Raw genomic sequence first — 11,505 nt, 5'->3', positions numbered from 1 at the left:
GCCCCCTGGGGGGGGCGGCCTGCCAGTGCTCAAGGGAGCAAGAGCTCCCTCTTTTCTCCAGGAAAATCCCTTTGGTGCTCTTGTGCAGCATCGTCCCATCACCCCTGTCCCAGAGCTGCCCCCCACCAACCTTTGGCTGCCGTGAGCATGGTGGAGGCCAGCTCGCACTGCTGCGACTCCAGGTGCCCCAGGGTGAACCAGCGCGGGTATCTGCTGGGGACCACCGAGACCAGGTGGTGGGGGTGAGTCACGTCGCCGGACGGTGCCGTGGTCTCCAGGACAGGCAACCTGAAGGGCAAACGGGAGGAGGCAACATCAGACCCCAGCCCAGCCCTGGCTTCGCCCCCTCTCCCCGAGGTGCTGGCAAGGCAAGGCAGGGGCTGCCTGCAGGCAGCTGCCCACAGCGCCGCCTTGGAAAGCATCCTGCTGCTGTGCACGTGTGGGGGCTCCTGAGGCTGCGTGCTCAACACATGGGCACAGGGATCAATCCGAGACCAACTTGAAAGGAAGAGAATGATCCGTGAAGTGATTTATAAACTTGTAAGGAAAAGCACAAGCCTCAGAAAAAAAGAAAAAAAACACAGAGAAAAAAAAAGCAAAATCCCTCCTCCCTCCCCGCTCCTTTCATGTCAGAGCGCCCGGCAGAACTCCTGGCTTTATCATCTGGTTCTTCTTAAAATGCCCAGTTGTGATCAGAAGCAGCGGCACATTTCCCCAGGGCCTCCGCAGCCGGTTTGGGTTACCTGCTTTTGTGGGGTTATCTAAAAGCCTGGAAAGCCCGGGGGAGAAGGAAGCCTAAGGAAAGGGAGCAGGAGTCTCACATCACCAGCCATGGTGACAAAACCACGTCGGCTCTTAAACCCCTGAGTTGGTGCTGGTGTCACTAACTCAATGGCCAGCCGAGACGTGCAGGAGGGAAACTGTCCCCCCGGACATTGGAGAGCATCCAACCGTCTCTGCTTTCCTCGCTCGCAGGCTTGGGGTACCCACAGGGCAGCAGAAGCACAACCTTCCCAGCCCAGGTCAGAGACACCCCAACACAGGGGGTCCCAGCGGGGAGCCGGGGACGGGCGCTAACAGATGGCGATGGAGCAACATGCACCCCCAGGCCGCTCAGTCCCGTTCCTGCTTGGTGGCTGGAGGTCTTAGGTCTGGTGGGGCATGATGTCCCCATGCACTGCAGAGGCCCTTGGCTGCTCTGTTAGGTCTGTCTGCCCTCCTGAGCAGCTCTTCCCAGGACAAGGGGGGATTTCAAAATTTCCCTCAGTGTTGGAGAGAGATGGCCCATTTCACCAAGGAAATGCTACAAGAAAGATGGTGTCAGAGGGAGTGGGCACTGGGACGCTCAACGGTTGATGGTTATTCATGCATTGACTTGTTTGATGGTTGTTCATGCATTGACTCGTTTGGGAAATTCCAGCCTGTTCAAGACCCATCCAGTCCCTGCCAAAAAACTGCAGCACACAGGCTGATGTCTGAGGTGTGTCATGCACTGGGGAAGAGAGATGGGGCAGCTCTTGGCGTCGGCCGTGTCCCAGAGACAGAGCTGGGCTTTAATGGAGAACAGAGTTCGACTGTGCTGTCTGCCCCGCTCTGCAACATCCTGGAGCCTGGGGCAAATCATCTGCCCATCTGAGCTGGGATAACAGCCCTTCCTGCAGGCAGGGAGGGCTGCAGGGTGCCCGAGGCCTGGCAGACAGAAGGCAGATGACAGCACCACACCTGCCTGGGACCTACTCCGCCAGAGGATGCCCGTCACCAGGACAGGCAGGTGGTGGTCCAGCCTGGGGCAAGGGGCTGGGCGCAGGGCTGGACCAGCAGACATTATCAGGCCCATGCAAATCCCTACGGATGGAGCCTGAAAACCAGGAATCGCCCAAACAGAGAGCAGGAGTCTCTGCACTGCTGCTTGGTGCCTGGGCAGCCCTACACACTGCACAGGATGATCCCAGGGATGGCAAGCTCCAGGCCTGCCTCCATTTCCATCCCTGCTCTAGAGTTGCAAAGCATCCCGGCTCCCCAGCGGAGCAGAGGAGGGAGGAGAAACAGGGGGCAGAGATGGAATAAAACATGCACCAACCTCATGGCCCGCAAAGCCAGCTTGTACGCCAGGTCTGCATCGTGGGGCAGCAGGGCAGAGAACAAGTATTTGGCAAAGGTGTGCATGGGGACGCTCTCACGGTGGATGACTTCTCCCAAGCCGCTGAAGGGACCACCTAGGCGGAAGCAGAGCCCATCAGCCATAATTAGCACAGGAGGATCTGTGGCTGGGGTTTGCACCACATCAAAGCTTTGAGGATCTGCTCAGCAGCTCCCTGGTGCATTACTCAAGTTGGATCCAGGGAAAATGGCTGCTCCTTCCTTTTCTAAACACCCTTTCAGGTCAAAATCACTCAGGAACTGAGGCCACATGCTTAACACCCTTCTCTGTAATGCCTCTGAGGTTGTCTCACTTGTCTCACTCCAGGAACACCAGCAAACCCTTGCCTTCCTGGATGATGGGGCACAGCAGCCATCCTACAGACCCACCACCACACCCACAGAGGAAGAGGCCAGGCGTAAACCTTGGAAAGGGCACCCTGGAGATGTTACCAGCACTCAGCTAAGACACAGGAGCCAGCTAGATGACCAAGTCCCCACCTTCCAGCAGCAAGATGCACTGCTTCCGCAGGGTCTGCACCAGCACTGGGTCCAGCTCCAGGTCCTGCAGCCGGGCGATGATCTGCTCCTCGTTGCGGCACACCTTGTCCTGGGCATAGAGACCTTCAGGCATCACTCTCTGCTGACCCATCCCCATCAGTGCCACCTCTAAGGCCAGGGACAGGTAGGACTCGCCGCTGTCTTGGCTGCCAGTCGTGACGGGCACATGTTGATACACTGGGGGTTTGGAGTCCCCAGCATCTGGAAGAAGGGGGAAGAGATGCAGCAAGGTTACAAGAGCCTTCCTAAGTAGCAGAACCACAGCAAAGAGAATAAACTCCCAACTTCAGAAGACCCACTCTTCCCTTGCTGCCTGCCTTCGGTCCAGAGATGCCTTCACCCAGAGATGATGGATAAAAGCTCCCTAGAGGAGATGTGGGCTTCACCCTCCTTCCTGCTCTCACTAGGAGATGCAGGAGACCTGAGACCTGTGCAACAGGGCGCACAGCAGAGCCTTCCCATGGGCCAGCATCCCTTGGCCCAGCTCTGCTAAGTCTCTCTCCTGCTCTGCTCTGGCTGCAAACTCTGAAGGCTGGGAAAACTCGGGGCATTAACACCCCTCTCTGCACTGCAGCTCCATCCTGGCTGCTCCTGCAAAGGTGCAGAGAGGGGGCATTTGGAGCCCAGGAGTCCCGAGCCCCAGACCTGCACCCAGGGTCTTCCCTCTGGGCTCGGTCCAGCCGCAGCCACTGGGAAGGAGCCAGGAGGAGTACCAGCTTGGTACCTGAAATTTCAAGGCAATTTTCCTCTTCTAATCTACAAGCTTCGGTCAGGGTGAGAAAGAGGCAGCCGATGGGGTTCAGAGGGTGGCCTACCCAGCCCTCCAAGTTGGTGATGGTTGTTGCTCCTCGCTGCAGCAGCTCTGCAAAAAAATGGAACAGAAAGACATTACAAGTGAGGAATTTAAAGACAGGTTCTGCACCCAGAGAGGTGTCTGAGATCAAAGGCAGACATGGGCCTGGGCCATGGGGGCCTCCAGGGCCAATTCAGGCATGGTAGCTTGCAAGGGCACGAGCAGCTCAGAGCAGCCACCCCACAGGCTGCCACAGACAACAGAGGGAGCAGGCACCCAACAAAAAAAGGTGCCCCTAAGGCCACATCAGATGCAGCACTTTGTTCTCTGTCCCAGGAGGACATGGAGGGACTGCAGAGTCCCAAGATGGGGTCTATAAAGTTAGACCTGCAGCTTAAGGACTTATTTTCAGTGCTAGCCTGAATGTTTTGGAAACACAAGCAGAAATATCTGTCGATGACAAAGACTCCCAGTGAGTCTTAAAAGCTCCATCTTTTGATGATCTCAAGCTGGCTGAGCTAGCAAGGCCCAGGAGTCACCAGCCACCAGCCGCAGTGCAGGAACTGACCCCAGCTCTCTGCCAACTGCAACTGCAAAAGAAGAAACACTGGTCTTGTCTCCTGGTACAATTTATTCGGTGAATGCAAGGTGGAGGCAGCACGCACTGCCAGTTACTGCAGCTCTGCAGACAAACAGTTCCTCTTTAATGCAGGCATCGCCCACCATCGCCTGTGCAATCCTTACCGGCAAACAGACATGGCAACAGTGGCAACAAGAACATCCCTACTCCAGCAGCCCCAAGACAGCATGTGGGCACCTCTCTGTCCTTGGTAGGTGGGTATCAACGCAGTTTGGCTCAGGCAATCAGATGCATCAGTTTGTCCGATACAGCACTGCCGCCCTGGATGGGGCAGCACTACCCTCTGAGATGGAGAAGACGTCCTCAACCAGCTGGGAGACCCCAGCTAGACCTCACGGATGTTCTCCCATAGCTCTACTCCTACCTTTCTTCTGATGCTTATATATTTCCAGCTGCCTTTGCTGCTGCAGTCGCAGGGTGTTGATTATGGCAACGGTCAGTCGGAGAGCTTCTCTGGGATAGCCGTGGGAGCGCAGGGCATCCACCCGAGCGCAGGCTGTTGGGACATGTTCTGCAAGGCAAGGACAAGCACAGGGGAACGGCTGAGCCAGAGGAGCACAGAAACTCACAGGATGGTACTCTGATGGGGAGAGAGAACCTGACAGCATCAGGCTTCAGGGCATTTCCTTCTACTGGTCTTCCCCACGCCCCAGCTAAACTCCTGTCCCCTGCCTTAAAGTCATCCTTTTCTCCCTGTTCCCGGCAGGGATGCCTACCAGGAATACTAACAGGACTCCTACCACGTTCAACCCAGAGCAGCCACGTCAGTTCCTTAACCCCACCTCCACAAACCTTATCGAGTGGAAGCATTTCCAGCACGCCATTGCTGCGATGTGAGGACTTCAAACACAGGCTGTTACAACCCTGCCGCTCATTCCTCCCAAAATCTGCACGGCTTACGGTAATTTCTCTCATTGCTGTACACCCAAACACTTCTCGTCCAACACCTCTCCCTGTTCTCATGGCACAGGTGATGATATATGGGGTGAAGCTGTGCATCCGGCACCGCGCTGGGGGCACTGGCAGATTTGGGGTGATGTTTGGAACTGCTTCCTTATTGCCTCCATGGAGCGAGCTCTGCAGACACCCTGGCTCTCCTGCAGCTCTCCTACCTGCTGTTTTATTATTAGGAATAGTCGCATGAAACCCCTCACAAGACTCACAGTTGCTTAGGAATTCATCTGCTCCTGCTGCTCATTGCTCACCTGAAATCACAAGCAACTGTGGAGAGGATTATGACTGAGTGAGAAATTAGCAGGAGCAGATGACATGACATGCCGCATAACAAGCAGCAAAAATCCCATTTTCTTGCAAAATGTCCTACCAAGGGGGATTAAAAAAAAAAAAAAAAAAAAAGGCAAACACAGAAGGTCTAAGATTATGGTAGAGGCATAATTTCTATTCCTGGAAGAGCTCCGAAAGCTTTGGAAATGCAGACAACCACCTCCACAAATGTGGTTTCCATGTCTCAAAGGTCACCCGCAAGGAATACACAAGGAAGAGGCTTCAGAACAAAACACATCTGTAAAAGAGCTTCTTGATGCTCCCTCTATTCATCTGCTAAATGGATGAAATATTCAGCTTCTCACTGAATTCATCACTGGAAGTTGCTGACAAATCACACTCCTCTCCCAGCACTGAGTCCCTGAAGGCGTGCCAAAAAGCAAAAGCTCAAAATCTAAAAATCACGGTAAATACATCAGAGAAATAACATGCACCAACCAGCTACGCCAAAGGGCTAGCCAGAACCCAGATTATGCTAGGGACAAGGGAGCTGTGGTCACCACGTCCCTGCTAGATGGGAGTCCATGCAAGCACTAACCCACCACTGCTGCCTATGGCTATGTGGGGAGCAGACCTGCAGCTACACAAAACTCATCCCAGAGCAGAAATGTCCTCTCCTTAGCTCCAGCTAAGCTAGTAGAGGTATACCAGCAGCCTTCACATGGGCCCTTTTTAACTTAACAGCAATTTAGTGCCTGTTGCTCCACAAACCACATCTCTGGATGGCTTTAAATATTCTCTTCCAATTTGGCTGGGTGATGGCAGATCCCGGCTCCTGGAGTGGACGACAGTGCAGTGGTGGGTTTTGACCTGTTCCATGTCCATACATTCACCTCTTGGGCTGTAGGGATGAGGCATCCACCCTTCTGGAAGTGTGGGGGGCTTGAGCCTCCCGTTTTGGGGTCAGTCTGAGGACTGACAGCCACACCAGGCACCCCCCAAGCCCTTCGTCTCACTCATTTTCATCCCAGACATGTAGCTGTCAACGGTCTGCAGATCTGCCCAGGGTCATGACTTTGCACTAGAGAAGTTACGTGGCTTGAGGTACATGGACTAAAGGTCTACAACACAGGGGGGTACTGGGCTTGACTGGTCCAGTATGACTTAAGCTTAATTGTACTTAATTGTTACTTTACTACAAGGCTTAATTGTACTGTCTGCTAAGAGAGGGTGATGCAGGGAAGAAAAAATCCAGAGGATACAGCTGTGCTCCCCAGCCAACTTTCAAAGGACTTTAAGTGTCCAGTCCCCCTGGACTGGGAACAGTGAGAGCTTGCACTGGGGACAGCCAAACACTGGCAGGATGAAAGAGGACACGATGAGCCTGGTGCGAGCTGCCCAAGGGGAAGCCAGACTGTAAATATGTAGGGCTTGCTATAAGGGCTGTGGCTGGGGTGTGGGAGGGCATCAAGTTCTTCTGCTCACCCTACTCCTCAGGCTAAGGGCCAGGGAGGCACTTCCAATCTACGATGCAGAAGTTTGCAAGGACCCAGGGTAGCAAAGCTTCTTTGATGCCTTGGGTGGCTCTTCTCCACCACCAACCCTACCCACCCACGCCACGCAGGGGCTGCTGGTTTGGATGCTCACCTAGCCACAGCGGCTGCCCCTGGGAGTTGAAGAGGAGGCTCTCGCCCTCCCGCTGGTAGGAGGGAGACACATAGAAGTCACTGCTAATGATGCGCTGCAGGTGACTGTCTTGCCAGTGGAGGTCACAGCCCTCGATTGCCCGGGTGAACACGGTTCGTCTGGGCCTGGCCAGCGAGTCTGCAAAGAAAAAATACCATCAGCGCCTTGGTGGGGCAGGGGTAGTCTGTTCCTGCCCCCAGACACGACCTCCCGGGGCACAGCAATGTCTTTACCATGAGAGCAAAGCCCCATCTGGTCCCACCCCAGCCGTTTCCGCGCTGAGCACAGGGGCCGTGGCTCCTGTGCTGCGGCAGGATTGCCTTTAGACGCCTCTGCTGCGCACTCCGCCTCTGATGGAGACGGCTGTCTCTCTAGACGGCATTGCTAAGTAACTTGCTAGAGAATAGCTGCCTTGGCCAGAGAGGTGAGAGAAGAGGCAGGGACTGCCCATCTGTTTGCCTTCTGACGATAATCCACTGTCGCGTAAGAGGCTGACACCCTGAAACGTGGCAGTGCATCGCCACCCCTGTGACGCTCAGCACGCAGGCGGCTGCCAGCCGTCGGGACTGGGCGTCCTCAGTGTTACTGCCCCACGAGCACCATGAGCTCTCCTCTTCTGCTCCAGCACAAAGTCCTGGCTTCACTGAACCACAGCTGATTAGATCAGGGGGCTGGAACACCTCTGCTGTGAGGACAGGCTGAGAGGGTTGGGGTTGTTCATCCTGGAGAAGAGAGGGCTCCGGAGAGACCTTACTGCAGCCTTCCAGTACTTAAAGGGGACTTAGAAGAAAGATGGGGACAGACTTTCTACCAGGGCCTGTAGTGACACGACAAGGGGCAATGGTTTTAAACTAAAAGAGGGCAGATTTAGACTCGCTATAGGGAAGACATTTTTCACAACGAGGGAGGTCAGACACTGGCACAGGTGGCCCAGAGAGGTGGTAGATGCCCCATCCCTGGAAACGTTCAAGGTCAGGCTGGACAGGGCTCTGAGCAACCTGGTCTAGTTGAAGATGTCCCTGCTCATTGCAGAGGGGTTGGACTAGATGACCTTTAAAGGTCCCTTCCAACCCAAACTACTCCATGATTCTATGATCAGCATTAACTGAAGCCATGAAGGGAACCTTACAAACATGTCTCATCTGCCTATGGGCAATGGGGGGAACCGTTGCCTTCCAGCAACCTCCTCTGGCTGTCTGAGAGGGCTGGAAGGAGGAGACAGCATCGCCTGAAACCCCACCGCTGCTCTGCGGCAGATATCTGTGCTCCTCCTCAGAGCTGCTCTCTAACTTCACTGACGTTTTTGAAGCTATCAAATGCTGGACAAGCATTTCACTCCATCCAGACATATCAGACAAACGGTTTGTTGGGAGGAAAAGGCCTGTCTGGAGCAATCCTGCTATCGCTCCAGCCATGCTGTATCATGGGGGCCAAACACAGCTGGTAGGCTGCAAAACAGGAAGCCCCTAAGGGGATGCAACGCTGAATGTTAGGTCCTGCAACCCACAAGACCGAGTTAAATGCATTCAAGGGGGAAAACAAAAGCCACTGCTCAAAGCTGATCCAGGGAGGCTGGATAAACACACTCCGGAAACGATGGCAACACGCAATTAGCCTGAATGCTGCAGGCACCCCGAGGTGGAGAGAAATTAAACAGGTGTTCATACGTAGGGAACCGAGCCTGCACACTTTACCAGGAAGGATTTCAGGAATCAGCTGTTCTCCTTCAGTAATAAAAAAGGCTGGCAACAATCTGCAGCAGTATTTGCATATGCACAAACTTTAACCCCGGGACACCTCCAGAGCCCACGCTGCTTTCAGTCCCCTGCTTGGAGAGGCGGGAGCGTGGAGACAAGGGGACGTCCCCGGCACGCGCTTCGGAAACTCCCTGCATGTCTAAAAAAAGTGCCCTGCTCAGTCCCAGCAACCTGCCCCGAATGCCAGAGCGAATCCTCGGCGGAGCTGGGAACACCAGGGGGGAGTCCTGGGGCTGGCGCAGGACATGGAGCAAGGCCAGGTTTAAATTAAGCCGCTCCCTGAGGGTGCACACAGGAGGCAGCCGGGGCGCACGGTCCTGGCCGTGGCTGGGGTGGGCTGGCAGGAGGGCCACGCTCCCAAACTGCTGCTGGGGGACTAATCCCACCCTGAAGAGCGAAGTTTCCTTCGTGGCACAGCTGCCGCCCTCCTCTCTTCCCGCTTTGGCCACACGTAAAACACCAAAGAGCAATTCCAGCGCAGCAGATGGAGGCACAGTACAAGCAGTAACTTTCAATTAATGTCTACTTCAGGCAAAAGGAAGGGGGAAAAGTGCTTAAATTTCAAGGGATCAGGTGCTTTGTCAGAGGTTGAGAAAATATTTTAGCACTAGGAACAAGCCCACAACTATACTGCTCCATTTGTGCTCTGCACTTGAACTGCATTATGCATCCCTGGCTAAAGACTTATCTACCAACTGAACGGAAGACCAGAAGCAAGGCTCAAGAGCTGGGAGAGGGGCTCTGCCCACCTCCAACTCCGCACTTTCACATTACAGCCAGTGCTTCCGAGCCCAGCTCCACTCCGGTTCAAGCAGCAACAGTTTTCCGTAAGACTCCGTACCCAAACCTGCACAGACAGCAGGGGTCTAAACTCCCCCAAGGTCAAACTGCTTTAAAATGACCTCTAATTTGATGCTTAAAACACAGGTGGCTTCACCCAAGCTGTAGCAAAGAGCCAAACATTTCCAAGTGTATCTAAAACCAGAAGCTGTGAAGAGAAATGTTTCGCATTCCCATGACTCCCAGAAACAAGACCAGCAGGTGAACTGGGGTCTCTCAGCTTTGGCGTGAGTTTTGACCCAGACCCAACCCCTGTTGCCACCGGCTGGATTTCCACTCCCCATCCAGACTCACCTTGGCTGTGACCAGAGCTCTGCGTAAGCGCGTTGGTGATGTTGGGAAGCTCGTTACCGTAATTGCCATCTTCCAGGGGACAGACGTCCATCTCGCCCCACTTGCGCAGCTGCCGGAGCCAGCAGGATTTCTCTTCCAGCTTGCAGTGCGGGTTTAACACCACGCACACCCAGAGCGCCCCTAAAGAAAGCCAAGAAATCAAGGAGGTGCCACCACCACACCCGTGGGGCAAAGCTCTCCTGCTGCCACACTTGTCGTGAGAGCCTGCGAGGTTTCACTGGCGATCGTCAACTCATTTCAGCATAATGCACGGACCCAGGAGGGGGATTTAGACAGCTTTTAAATAAAACTCCTCTGTAATGAAGCTAAATTATAATCTCATGAGATGGGGGACAGTGGAGAGGAGGGAAGGAGAAACGGGCTGTGTATGAATTTGTGAGTTCTTCTGTCTGCCAGGACAAATCTAGTGTTTGAACTACACATCAAAGCATGCTTAAAAACACCCTGGCAAGCTGCAGAGTCTGTATCTCTAAAGAATAACCTGATTTTGATCCTACCCACGTTCCAAGCGCTTTAAAGCCCGTTCCGAATGCTATTTCATCTGCCATTGTTCTTCAGGCCATTTGCATTCAACTATTTAAAAAGGAGATTTGGTGTATTTTCTTCCGTTTTTCTTTCTGTCTTTTCCTTTTTCTTTTTTAATCCCCAGTAGCCCCCAGCCTGCAGAGAAACCAGCAGAGGAACCTGGAGCTTGGCTTGATGTCTCACAGGCAGGAGCCCTCCAAGCTGTGAGCCCTGCGGAGCTCGCGAGCAGTGGGACGCCCATGCTGACACCCTCCGGGTCAGCCATGGGACCTCGCAGGCGTGACAATGCTGTCTGCTGCGTGAGAGGCAAAGCCAGGCCCAAGGACATCTGTCGTCACTAAGATCCAACTCATCCTTTCCTAAGACAGGGCTGACGCTGGTGCTGCTAACTGAGCCTTGCTGACTCTCCTGGGTCACCCACAGCTCTGCAAAGGGCTGCAGCAACCCAGACAAGTGCAAACCCATGAATTCTTCTTTAGCTAATTGCATTTCTGCCCAAATTTCCCTGCAAGGCTGCCAGGACACATCATGTCCCCTCCCCTGTGCCTGCCCCCCGGGGTGGGCTGGCTGCATGCTGGCACAGCTGCGGTGTCCCCAGGGATCCCCCCGGGCTGAGCCGCCCGTGCTGCTCCTCCCTCTGCCCGGGTCGGATCCCGCCATGCACATGGGGCAGGCTCAGCCTCCTGCAGAAACACCCTCCCCTGCCTCTCCTCCATGGCCCCAGCGGAGACCCGGAGCACCTTCCTTCTCCCCACCCAGCCAGCTGCTCACCCCCACCTCTCCATCACTCCCAGAGCCGAAGGTCCCATCCCAAAGCGACAGCCAGCGGCAGGACATCAACCGGCATGGCTCCGCTGCGTGGCGAGGGGATTCCTCCACGTGCCCAAACCACCTCCTTCGCTCGCTGTGTTTTGTGCAGCGGCTCCCCAGCCGCACAGCCAGGCCGTCGAGCCAAACCGCCCCAAGCGAGGCTGCGGCTCCCACAC

General features: G+C 54.8%; 1 protein-coding gene across 1 annotated transcript in view; it reads right to left on the bottom strand.

Annotated features, from left to right (window-relative positions):
* LOC104620027 (zinc finger SWIM domain-containing protein 5) overlaps positions 1-11,505 on the bottom strand; it is a 21,620-nt gene that overhangs the window by 4,423 nt on the left and 5,692 nt on the right. The window contains exons 4-10 of the mRNA XM_010286103.1: positions 9,935-10,114; positions 7,005-7,181; positions 4,498-4,644; positions 3,425-3,562; positions 2,641-2,901; positions 2,081-2,216; positions 131-288 (exon numbers count right to left, since the gene is read on the bottom strand). Of these exons, the coding sequence (XP_010284405.1) occupies positions 131-288; positions 2,081-2,216; positions 2,641-2,901; positions 3,425-3,562; positions 4,498-4,644; positions 7,005-7,181; positions 9,935-10,114 (1,197 nt within the window). The remainder of the gene's footprint in view (positions 1-130; positions 289-2,080; positions 2,217-2,640; positions 2,902-3,424; positions 3,563-4,497; positions 4,645-7,004; positions 7,182-9,934; positions 10,115-11,505) is intronic.

The sequence above is a fragment of the Phaethon lepturus genome, unplaced genomic scaffold (genome assembly GCF_000687285.1).
Source record: "Phaethon lepturus isolate BGI_N335 unplaced genomic scaffold, ASM68728v1 scaffold38514, whole genome shotgun sequence".
NCBI classification, from domain to species: domain Eukaryota; kingdom Metazoa; phylum Chordata; class Aves; order Phaethontiformes; family Phaethontidae; genus Phaethon; species Phaethon lepturus.
Note: the sequence above shows the minus strand (reverse complement) of the source record. Positions and strands in the feature narration are given on the sequence as shown.